Source organism: Felis catus, chromosome D4 (assembly GCF_018350175.1).
Source record: "Felis catus isolate Fca126 chromosome D4, F.catus_Fca126_mat1.0, whole genome shotgun sequence".
NCBI classification, from domain to species: Eukaryota; Metazoa; Chordata; class Mammalia; order Carnivora; family Felidae; genus Felis; species Felis catus.
In genome coordinates, this window is record NC_058380.1 from 66,756,950 (window position 1) to 66,770,305 (window position 13,356).

A 13,356-nucleotide genomic window follows, 5' to 3' on the forward strand; every position below is an offset into this window, starting at 1 on the left:
TGCTTTGGATTCTGTGTCTCCCTCTCTCTCTGCCCCTCACCTGCTCACACTCTCTCTCTGTCTCAAAAATAAATAAAACATTAAAAAATTTTTAAAGAATACATCTATAAAAAAATAATAATGTTAAAATGATCACCTTTGTATAGAAATCTTTATCTTTATCTCTGACCATTATTAAGGATACATTCCTGGAACTTGAATGACTTACTAGATGAAATGGGCTTTTAAAAGGCTCCTGTTAAAAGTTTTAACCTGATGATCAAAATAACATATTTTCCTTTTATTTTTTTATTTCTTTAATAATTTTTTTAAAGTTTTTATTCATTTATTTTGAGAGAGAGAGAGTACAAGCAGGGGAAAGGCAGAGAGAGAGGGAGAGAGAGAGAGAGAGAGCGAGAGAGAGAATCCGAAGCAGGTTCCACAAGGTCAGGTTCCACAGAGCCAGATGTGGGGCTCAAAATCATGAACCATGAGATCATGACCTAGCTGAAATCAAGAGTTGGATGCTTAATCGACTGAGCCACCCAGGTGCACCACACATTTTCCTTTTAATATATGTAGCAAATATTTCCAGAAAAGAGAAAAACTATGCTGTACCCCCTGACCAGAATAACTACATTTATGATTTTTGTATTTCCTGCTATATTTATATATTTATGTCTCTATAATATTTATCCACATATGTATCTCATTTTCAAAGTTGATAATAAAACATACACATAGAAGCTTTCAAATTTAATACTATATAACATTATATATGTATATACACAAACACATTTCAGATCATTATTCTTCAGCAACATGATTTATAATAGTCGATTTATATTTCCTTATATTAATGTTTTATTATTAAACTTTTAGATTACTTATAATCTTTTTATTGTAGAGATATATTTTTCATACTGCTGATTAGTTCTTTAAGATAGACTTCTGGAAATGGTATTACTAGATCAAAAGATAAAGCTACTTCTTTATGAATGTTGATACATATTGCCAAATTGCTCTCTAGAAAGTTTCTATCAATTTACTAAAGTAAATATTTGCTAAGGTCTATGAATGTCCCCATTTTCCCACACCTGGCAGGTATCACCTCTGATAACCCTAAAGGCAGAAGATGAATGAGAGGGTCTTGTTTTTACTTGCATTTCTTTATTAGTGAATTAAGTATTTTGCATTCATTTATCAGCCCTTTATATTTCCTCTTCTGTAAATTCTCTATTCATGTGCTTTGCCCACTTTGCTATTGAGATATCACTGCTTTTCTTACTGTTGGATAAAAGATTTTTATATATTAAGAATATTAGCACTTTTTCGGTCATATAGTCATTGCAGATATTTTTCTTTCCTTATAATTTGTCTTTAATTTTGTTAGTGATGTTTTATCTATAAATGATTTAAATTTTTGTGATAGACAAATTGATTTATTTTGTGTTATTTTCCCAATTGTTTGTTTGAGTCTTTCCTTAACCCCCCAGTAAATCAGTAAAATACTTACATATATGTTCTTCTATTTTTTCATTTTTTTTTAAATTAAGGTATAATTTATGTTCTGTTTTTAATGGCTTTATCTCTTTCATTTTTCATATTTATTAGTAGCTACAAATAATTTTGTTGTATAATATGAAACGAGGCCCATGTTGAATATTTAACAAATCTCCACCAAATCATTTATTGAATGCTTCATCCCTTCCCCTACTGGTTTGTAAAGATGTTTTATCATATGTAGTAGTACTCTTAACATTCCAAGAAGTATAGTAGCTAAGAGTTTGGACTTTGTGATCAATCACATCTGGGGTCAGATCCTGGTTCTGCTATTTTTTTGGTTTGGAGGAAGTTACTTAGCCCATCCAATCCTAAATTTCCCCGTCTATGAAAGAGGAAATGTAGAGAGGACTCTATCATATGGTGCATGTAGAGCATTAAGCATGAAGTATGTCACCTGGAAAACATACCATAGAGTACATATTAGCTACTACTGACTACGATATTGGTAAAGTTATTCCATATTTTAATACATCTCGATGTTCTTGAATGGGGTAGACGTAGAAAGCTTTAATGAGTTACTGGGAATCTGAAAAGTGAAACAAAGCTACATTTGTTTTAACCTGTAATGAGTTACTGGGAATTTGATTAAAAAATAAAACAAAGCTGCATTCATAGCTCCACATTGGACATTAGCTAGGCTCACGCACAATTAAGTGATACACTTCCACATCCACAGGGCACACAAGTCATATTGCCTTAGGAGAAAGACCCGAAGGAAAAAAAAACAAAAACAGACTACCTCAAAAGCTAGAGGGACTTGAGAGTACCGTTTTCTGTATTACTTAAATTTTTGACAATAATTAACATATATAGAGGCAAGAATAATAAAGTTTCCATTGGAAAAACTGCATGCCTGAACAAAGTTAGATTAATCATCCCCCAAGATTTAGAGCTCACTGGAAATAGTAAAAACATCAATGCCTAAATCTGTAGATGCAGAGAAGCCTTGTAGGAACTGTTTTCAAGGTATATTTCTTGTTTCATCGATCTCTCTGACTTCCTGTGCCAGTTTTGTTTATTGTGGTTTTAGATTGCACTTTCATATCTGTGAAGCCAATTCCCCACCTTAATCTTTATTTTGAAATTTTATTTAGCAACTCTTGCCCATTATTCTTCCAGATGAAATGTAGATTCATTTTTAAGCCTTTCCAATTGCCTATCTGCCTTCTCCACTTGGATTTCTAATCAGCACGTCAAAAGTGACATTCCCAGACCAAACTCTCTCCTCAGCAAATGGCAACTCTGCCCTTGCATTTGCTGAGAACAAATGCTGTGAATCATCCTTGACCATGCTTTTTCTCTCATGCCATACACCCAGTCCATCAGCAAATCCTGTCGACTCTCTTTTTCCATAGAGAGCCATAACATAATCATTCTCACCTTCTCCATTGCTGCCACCCCTTATCTCTTGCCTGGAAAATTGCAGCAGGTTCCTCACTCATCTTCCTGCTGTCCTGCTGTCCTGCTTCCAGCCTTGTCTCGCTACATATTATTCTCAACACAGGAGTCTGAGTGATTCTTTTAAAATGTAAGTCAGATCCCATCAGTCCTCTGCTCACAACTCTCCAAAGGCTTGCCATAGCGCTCAGAATAAATTTCAAAGTCCCTACATGATTCACCCCCCACCCACTCACCCACCTGCTGCTGCTCTCAAATCATTTCCTACCACTCTCCTTTCATTCACTCTGCTCTAGCCACAAGACCTCCTCCTGCACCTTGCTGTTCTTTGTACAACCAGGTATAGCTCAGGCCTTTGTACTTACTTCCACGTGTCTCATGCCCTCACTCGCTTCAGGTCTCCATACAAATGCTACCTTACCAGTAAGGCCTTCCTTGAACTACTTACAGAAAATAGTAACCCCACTACCACATTCCCTGTCTGGTTAATATCCTTTATTTTTCTATATGGCACTTATTATCCTTTGATATATAAAATCACTTAAGAACTATTTACTATCTGTCAAAAAAGTCTCTACAATTTTTTAAAAAGCCTCTGCAATTTTAATTAGAAGACTACTAGATTTATAAATTACTTTGGGGGTGCCTGGGTGGCTCAGTCGGTTAAGCGTCCAACTTTGACTCAGGTCATGATCTCACTGCTTGTGGGTTTGAGCCCCGTGTCAGGCTCTGTGCTGACAGCTCAGAGTCTGGAGCCTGCTCTGGATTCTGTGTATCCCTCTCTCTCTGTCCCTCTCCTGCTTGCACTCTGTCTCTCAAAAGTAAATAAACATTAAAAAAATTCTTTTATAAATTACTTTGGAAAATATTTTTAAAATATTATTCTTCCCATTCAAAACTGTACCTGAAAAGAGAGTATATGTACCTCTGACCATTTCCAAGAGCCTCCTAGAGACAAATGGGCAAATGAGACCCAAATTCCAGTCCATACAATATGGCTAAAAGAATTGGAAACCTAGTCAGTTTTAGGCAGGCCTATCATATGTGTATCCTAGTACCCTCAAATTCGTCTGATAAATACTTACTGAGCTCCTATTCTGTACTATGCACCATAAACCAGGTTTGATTGTGGACTTCTATTTCTGGCATACTTACAATATTTTGCAAGGTTACCAAAAACAGTGAGTTGACTATATTAAATTATTATTTTTCATAGGTTAAAAATAGTTAAATGGTGACTCGGGTTTTTGAATGGTTGCTTTAAAGACCTTCTCTTTGGCAATAATTATCTCGTAAGCCAACTATCTGTTCAGACCACTCCTTGTTAAAAGTAATAAAACCTTATCACTTGGTATAATAGAATGCTTGGCTTTCTGTTTCACTCTGTGGAAGGCACCTGCAGGATTGAAGAAAACTTATTCAAGGTGATATCACATTATCAATAAGCAAGGTATAAAGAGTGACAATGATTCTCTGGGCCTGGAATTTTGTCTTCCCTTTAGGGACCAAAGCTTTGTTGTAATGTGGTGTTCCAGAACAACCATAGGTGGATCTCTCTCTTCCTCTTTAGTGGTGCCAGAGATCCTACAGTATCACAATATACAGTTTATGTCTGATAATATTCAATCATGAGGACAGCTGAAAAAAGGGTCATAACCCTGAACTTTGGAACAAAGATGGCTTTCTGCTCAGCACAAGTTTTATTACACTGCATTACAGTGAATGCAGAAAGACAGCCCTGAGTTTTTGAATAAAATTTTTCCCTTTGAACTTGCTTAAAATTGAGCCCTACATTTGCCAAAATAAAATTAAGAGCTTCTGTTCATCAAAAGACACCATTAAAGAAGGGGCACCTGGGTGGCTCAGTTAAGCATCCAACTCTTGATTTCAGTTCAGGTCATGATCTCACAGTTCATGAGTTTGAGCCTCACGTTGGGCTCTGTGCTGACAGTGCAGAGCCTGCTAGGGATTGTCTCTCTCTCTGACCCTACCCCAATCGCACAAGAGGTCTCTCTCTCTCAAAATAAATACATAAACTTAAAAAAGGAGATAGAGAAAAGACAAGCCATAGACTAGGAAAATTATATTTTCAAAACACATTTGATAAAGGGTTCCTATCCAAAATTTATAAAGAACTTCTGCAAATGAATAAGAAAAAGACAACCCAAATGGATAAAAGGCTTGAACAGGCACTTTCCAAAAGAGGACACTTAATGCCCAGTGAGCACATAAAATGGTGCTTAACATCTTTAGTTATCTGGGCATGCAAATTAAAATCACAGTGTGAAACTAGAACCCACCCACCAAAATGGCTACAATTTAAAGTGTTGGCTAGGTTGTGGAGCAACTGGAACTCTCATTCACTGCTAATGAGAAAATAAATTGGTGCAAGCACATTGGAAGCTTATTTGGTTATATTATTAAAAGCAAAATACAATGTCCTAAGATCCAGCAAGTTCACACCTGTGTATGTACCCAATGGAAGTGCATGCATACGATATGTTTAAATCTTAATGGATGGATTATTTCTAAGAGCCAAAACTGGAAAAAACTATACTTCAATTTAAAAAAATAATAAAAGCTAGAAATAATTCAAGTGTCCACAATAGTCGAATGGATTAGTAAATTGTGGTATATTTAAACAATAGCATACTACACAAAAATGAAAAAGAGTGAGCTGCAGCTAACTTGAAACAACATGAACAAATCACACAGATACAATGTTGATTAGAAAGCTATACACAAAAGAGTACGTACCATGTGATTTCATTGAAATCAAGCTTAAGAACAGGCAAAAGTCAGGGTGCCTGAATGGCTCAGTCAGTTAAGTGTCCAGCTTTGGTTCAGGTCATGAACACATGGTTTGTGGGTTCAAGCCCTGCATCAGACTCTGTGCTGACAGCTTGGAGCCTGGAGCCTGCTTTGGATTCTGTGTCTCCCTCTCTCTTTGCCCCTCCCCTGCTCACACTCTGTCTCTCTCTGTGTCTCAAAAATGAACAAACATATATATATATATATATATATATATATATATATATATATAAAAGAACAAGCAAAAGTCATCTATGGTAAAAAAAAAAAAAAGAACAAAATAATGGTTATTTGGAGAGTGCTCTGACTGGGAGGGTGCATGAGGGAGTCTTCTTGGGTGCTGGAAATATTCTATATGTCAGTCTGGATGATGTTCCATGGATACAGACACATATAAAAATGTCATTATGCTGAAGATTTTTATATTAAGAAAACACTTGTGTACTTTACTATATTATGTTATAATTACAAAATTTTAATGTACATTGAAAGGGGCACCTGGGTGGTTAAGCACCTGACTCTTGATTTTGGCTCAGGTCATGATCTCAGGGTTGTAGGTTTGAGCTCTGCGTCAGGCTCTGCACTGACATGGTGGAGCCTGCTTGAGATTCTCTCTCTCCACCTCTCTCTGCCCCTTCCTCTCTCTCTCTCTCTCTCTCTCTCTCTCAAAGTAAATAAACTTCAAAATGTATATTAAAAAATAAAGTTTTCCAGGCGCTATTCTCTATTATGTGAAGTTAGACAACTGCCCCTTCTTGTTCCTAGCAGACAGCTAGAGGGGTATTCTCTAAAGAGGGTAAAATAGAATTTAGGGGGATATCACAAGTAGAGCTACCATACTTAAATCAGGGGGATTAAATGGAAGTCTGAATACTGAAAGCGAGGACCTGAGGCCTTCTCCCCCCTCATAGCTCCCAAAATTCAAGCAAATGGGCCTTCACCGACTAAGCAGGAAATTAGAAAATCATTCTCTGGGGAATCTGACTAGGCCAAGGGAAATTACCTAAATAAGCTAACATGACTTCTCCAACTCAAGGATTCCACCTGCAGTGCCTGCGTGGCTCAGTCAGGTAAGCACCTGACATCGGTTTCTGCTCAGGCCATGATCTCATGGTTTGTGAGTTTAAGCACTGACAGTACAGAGCCTGCTTGGGATTCTGTCTCTCCCTCTCTCTCTGCTCTTCCCCTGGTCATGTGCCCATGCTCTTTTTCTCTCTCTCTCTTTCAAAATGAATAAATAACCAAAATAAAATAAAATAAAATAAAATAAAATAAAATAAAATAAAAGACTCAGATCACCGTTAGTGAAGCACTTCAGTGACAAAATCTTTCCACAAATGAAAAACTGCAACTAGTTTTCGTTTTTCTTAAATATGAATTACCAGACCCTTGAGGCAAGTCTCTATGGTAAGAGAGAGACCAAGAACAAGACAAAACAACAAAATGATTTGCAGGAAACAGACTGTAAAGTAGAAGAATACATCTTAAAAAAGTACTAAATTCAGATAAAAATGGAAAAGAGTATATAGTGAAAATAGCTTGTTATTTAAAAGAGGAAGATTCAGGGGAAAAACAGCTCTTGAAAATTAACAACAGAACAAAAATGTAAAATTCAGTAGAAGAGTTAGAAGATGAATTTGAGGACATCTCTCAGAAAGTAGGGCAAAAACAAGGTGGAAAAGATAAAATTAGACATTCATTCCAGGGGATTCAACATTCAAATTATGGGCACTCCAGAGAGGTTGGAGGGCAGGGGTCAGTGGGAGGGAGAGAAAGGGAGAAGGCGGAGGGGAGAAATGTTACACATAAAAAAAAAAAAGATCAAGAATCAGAATGGCAATGGCTTTCTCGACACAGCGCTGGGAACTACAAAAAAATGGAAGGATACTTTCACAGTTCTGAAGGAGAATGGTTTCCATTGTAGAATTCTCTACCTATACAAACTGAAATGAATGTGAGGGTAGAATAAAGACATTTCAGATATGCAAGGGATTTACGTGGAATCATACCAATCATACCAGATCATAATCAAAGACTGTTAACCACTCCAAATGTTTTCTACATAAAAAGAGATAATAATCACGATCAGCTGTTTTTATTTCAAGGAGATAGAGTGAGAAAAAACTAAGTCAGAAGAAAGTAGGATGATAAACATGAAAATGAGAGTAAAATTTGAAACCATCTAAATTCCCTTTTTTTCAACAAGTATGTACCTAGTGCCTCCTTTTTGCCAGCACTGTTTTGAATGCTGAGGGTACAGTGGTGAAAACAGACAAAAGCCTTTGCCCTCATAAAGCACATTAGGGAAATGTTTATACACTATTATGTAACCTTTAAAAATATACATCAATATCAGGGACATAGGAAATGTTTATAATATAATGTGAGGTGAAAAGAACACAGGGTTGGCCAAAGACAAAAAGGAAGTCATAAACCTGAAATAGGTATGCTACAATGGGGAAATTATGAGCGAATTTTTCTTTTTTAAAAATTCACTTTACTTTTGTATTGGGTTTTCAAACAGATAAGGAAACATCAAAAATTTTTAAAAATAGAACTGGTAAAAATCCTATGTTGGCTGTTTAAAATTCTGTGCCAAGCATTTCATTTGGGAAGAGTTGCTGGTAAATATGTTTATTTTCTGAAGTCTTTGTAACTATTAACCCTTTGCTATAGGATACTATTTGATAGTAGGATTCTAAAGGATACTGTATGTAAGTTCAGTTGCCATCTAAGAAACTCTTCTACAAAGGGGTATTATTTCTCTTCCCTAAGAGAGAGAAATTCCCCACTCCTGGTGGGGAAAATATGAGTCAGAAGTCAAGAGTCAGATGCTTTAGCGACTGAGCCACCCAGGCACCCCAACCGGAAACTATTCTAAAATTAAAAAGTAAATTTAAATTTAAAAAATAGGAAGAAAGAACTCAATCTCAGACAAATTACGACTGGCCTGAGCCACGTATTCAGACCACAAGACCGTAACTAAACATCAACCACTATCAAATGTCAGACTAATAGGCTCTGTTATTTTCAATCACAAGAAAAAAAAATCATGAAAGTTGAAACTGCAAATGAAAATATGTAAAACCATAAAACATGGAACTGATGAGAGAGCAAAGTTTAGAAAAGGTGTTGTGGAAAATAGGAAAGCATTGTAATTTCTTGAGTGAGGGACTTGAGGTAGTGAGAGGATTGACTTAAGGATTTATTCAGCCAACAGTGCAAAATGGGCCGCAGACGAGGAGGAATCTGCGACAGGGGATCAGCAAAAAGGCAGTAACTGGCGTGTGAGACAAAAGTCTCAAGACCAAAGCTCTAAAACGAAACACAGGGCAAGGAGGGCAAGGGTTTCAAGCAATGGTATTCTTCCCCGCCCCCCCCCCCCCACTTTATTTTACTTACTTACTTACTTTATTTATTTATTTATTTATTTATTTAATATAATTTATTGTCAAGTTAGTTAACATACAGTGTATGCAGTGCGATCTTGGTTTTGGGGGGTAGATTCCCCCGACTCATCACTTACATACAACACCCAGTGCTCATCCCAACAAGTGCCCTCCTCAGTGCCCATCTCCCATTCTCCCTTCTCCCCTGCCCTCCCTCTCTCTCTGTTGGAAACTATTTTTTCCCCTTCCCTTCCCCCATGGTCTTTTGTTAAGTTTCTCAAGTTCCACATATGAGTGAAAACATGGTATCTGTCTTTTTCTGAATGACTTATTTCACTTAGCATAATACCCTCCAGTTCCATCTACATTGTTGCAAACGGCAGGATTTCATTCTTTCTCATTGACAAGTAGTATTTCATTGTATATACAAACCACATCTTCTTTATCCATTCATCAGTTGATGGACATTTGGGCTCTTTCCAGAATTTGGCTATTGTTGAAAGCACTGCTATAAACATTGGGGTACATGTGCCCCTATGAATCAACACCCCTGTATCCTTTGGATAGATTCCTAGTAGTGCTACTGCTGGGTCATAGGGCAATTCTATTTTTAATATTTTGAGGAACCTCCACACTGTTTTCCAGAGTGGCTGCACCAATTTGCATTCCCACCAACAGTGCAAGAGGGTTCCCGTTTCTCCAAATCCTCTCCAGCATCTGTTGTTTCCTGAGTTGTTAATTTTAGCCACTCTGACCAGTGTGAGGTGGTATCTCATTGTGGTTTTGATTTGTATTTCCCTGATGATGAGTGATGTTGAGCATCTTTTCATGTGTCTGTTGGCCATCAATGGTATTCTTAGCGCCACATACAACCTGTTTTAGGCACCTGGGGACAAGCAGAGCTTACTGGGGAGACATGTATCAGGGAGGTCCTAGCCTGACTTTCCTGAACATTTGAATCTTAGAACTACTTCATGTCCCCTTATTCAAGTCCAAGCTCTCCTGGTGTCTTGTCAGGACTGTATCTTATCACCTCTGCTTGTCCTTTCGGCAGACCTGTGCTTGTTTGATAGTAGAGCTGGAGTTAATGTTTCTTTTCTATTTTTAACCCATCCTAATGGGTTTTAAAAAGCTTTTTATTTGGAAAACATTTCAAGCTTATAGAAAAGCTGCAAGGATAAGAATAGTACATAGGACACTATAGACTCTTGTTGCACCTATTGTTATATATCTATGTGTGTGTGTGTGTGTGTGTGTGTGTATCTATCTATAGATATACCCAATATTTTTGAGCCATGTGAGAATTATTCACATATATCATGGCCCTTTAGTCCTAATGACTTCCTTGTGTATTTCCTAAGAATAAGGATATCCTTTTATAAAACCACGGTATAGTTGTCAAGTTTGGTACATTTACTCAGTCATTGTTTCCTGAATTGAACTGAACTATGGGAACACCCATTATCCTGGTTTGGCCTGTCCTACTGCTGAGTCATGGGAGTGAAAAATCTAAAGCCTCATTTGAATTTCAGGTTTGAGTCGTTGAGAAAACCACAGATTCAGATTTTTCAGATTACTTTTGAATTTGATTCATTATGTGGTTTGTTTGGTTTTTTTTTTTTTTTTTTTTTGATTCTGTGGTTCAGCTATTCTGAAAACATCCTTCTCAAAGAAAAATGCTGATACCAGCATTGGTGGATACTAACCGGACATTCATTATTAGGTCAGGCACTGTTCTGAGCACTTTGTATTTATTAATGCATTTAATCCTCACAACAGCCGTAAAGGAACATACCGTGACTGTCTTCATTTTGTACGTGGGGAAGTGTAGGCATGGGAATCAAATAGCTTGATCATAAATATATAGCTGATAAGGGTATAAAATCAAGATTTGAACCCAGGCTCTCAGACACCTTTCTTATTTGTTAATCTACGTGCTTGTGCGTGTGTGTGTGTGTGTGCATGTGTGTGTGTATTTAGCCTTCTTACATTTCACAGTGTCTTCTCTACAGATGATCCCATGCTATTTCTTGTTATTGATTGATTCTCATTGTGTCCTGTTCCCCTAGGAGAGAAGCATTCATTTTCTTGATGTGTTTATTTTGCAGCTGAAGCGAAGGTGACTGGTCCCATGAGCCCGGAAGAATGAACTCAGAAGAGGCTGTTTACACGAGGATCTCCCACTCACCAGCTGTTGAGACTCTGTGGATGAAGAGCAGGATCTTATTACCTCAATGGAAGTGTGCGACCATGTTTCCGAACCAACAGCAAAGGGGATTTGGTACAGTGGGGCTGCCTAATAAATGATTCATCAGAAGTATTTGACACAAATCTGTCTTGAAGCAATGTCTTCAAATTTAGTGTTGCCTTCTTATCTGGCCTCATGTATGTTTGTGTGACCTCTGCTGCTTCTCTCTCCAGTGCCACTGCTGGCCTGAAGGCTGGATCCACAATGGAATTCTCTTCATTCAGGCTATTTATAGAGCCAGCGTGGGTTCCTAACTATTTATTGAATGCCTGTTTCATGCCAGTCATTAAGCTGGATGCTTTAAAACATTTAATCTTCACAAAAATCCTATAAGGTTGCACCTACTATCTCCGTTTTGCCCACGAGGAAGAAGAGGCTCAGAGAGGTTGTGCACTATGTGTAAGATCACACAGTTGGCAGAATTGGGGCTCAAATCTAGATCTAGATACAAAGGCTCTTCACTTTAACACATTGCTTTGCCTATCACTGCTGCAGGGATGATTAGCCCATCATATCATCACTGGTATTCCTCTTATAAATAGAGGTGGTGGGGGGTGGGGACAACACCTGGGGGGTTCAGTAGTTTAAGCGTCCGACTCTTGATTTCGGCTCAGGTCATGTCACAGTTGGTGACTTCGAGCTCTGCGTGGAGCTCTGTGCTGATAGCTTGGAGCCTGCTTGAGATTCTCTCCCTCTCTCTCTCTGCCTCTCTCTCTCTGCCCCTACACTGCTTTCTCTCTCTCTCTCTCTCTCTCTCTCTCTCTCTCTCTCTTTCTCAAAATAAATAAATAAACTTAAAAAAAATAGACGTGAGGATGGTAGGGTATGTGTATGGGAAGTGTCTGAGAGGGAGGGTCAGGGAGGCTTTAGAGACACTAAAAGAACACCATGGTCTTTTGGATTAAAGGTTGATAAACTGTGGCCTGTGTGTCAGATCCAGCTCCCAGCCTGTTTTTGTAAATAAAGTTTTATGGGAACACAGCCATCTCCAATCCTGTATGTATTGTCTATGACTGCTCTCTCTACGATGGCATAGTTGCATAGTTGTGGCAGAGATCGTATGGCCTGAAAAGCCTAAAATACTGATCCCTGTTTTAGGTGATTTAGGAAGAAAGCCAACAGTTTTCATTAAGGCCAATTTATTATTTTTCCCATTGGACTGAAAAACGACTTAAAGGTTTGTAATGCTGAGATAATCATTATATTCTAATGGTGGTGGTGGTGGTGGTGGTGGTGGCAGAGTGGGGGATGGGAGCAGGGGTGGGAGTGGGGGTTTGGGGGAATCTAACCTGGGAAGGTTAAGGGGCAGGGAGTAGAAGGCAGAGGTCTGGCCTGCGGGTCCCCAGTCAACTCCTCACCCCAGACACATCCCACTCATGTCCTTCCTATTCCTCCTGCCAAATCAAGTTTCCTAAAATAACCCTTTGCTCATAAACTTGTAAGTGGCTTCCCACTTGCAACATGCTCAAATCCCAACACCCCAGCCTGGAATTTAGAGACCATAACAATCTGACCCCTACTAATCTCTCTTTCCACCCTCCTCTTTTGTTTGTTTTTTTTAATCATGAGGAAGTCATGCCAAATGTGAGTTTATATTTCAAAACCAATTTATTTGCCTTTGATTCACCTTTTTTTAGTTTTTAATGTTAATTCCAGTATAATTAACATACAGTGTTATATTAGTTTTAGGTATACAATATAGTGTTTCAACAATTCTATACATCATTCAGTGCTCATCATAAGTGTACTCTTTAATCCCCATCACCTATTTCACCCATCCCCCACCCTTTAATGAACTTTTATGTAAGCAGAAAAGTAAACATGTGAAAGTATTTGATAACAGGAAACCAGGCTGAGCTTTCCTATATGATGGCACTGCACCTAAGCTAAAACTTATAAACAAAAGGAAAATTTATAAAGGTGTCTACTTTCTAACAGTAGACATTACCCATTTATATTTTGAAA

The 13,356-nt window shown here is 37.9% G+C and overlaps 1 protein-coding gene across 1 annotated transcript in view; it reads left to right on the forward strand.

The window, feature by feature from the left end:
- Positions 1-12,372, forward strand: part of SLC44A1 (solute carrier family 44 member 1) — a 201,431-nt gene extending 189,059 nt beyond the window's left edge. The window contains exon 16 of the mRNA XM_023242529.2: positions 11,252-12,372. Coding sequence (XP_023098297.1) covers positions 11,252-11,266 — 15 coding nt within the window. The 3' untranslated portion in view covers positions 11,267-12,372. The remainder of the gene's footprint in view (positions 1-11,251) is intronic.
- The last annotated feature ends 984 nt before the right edge of the window (positions 12,373-13,356 follow it).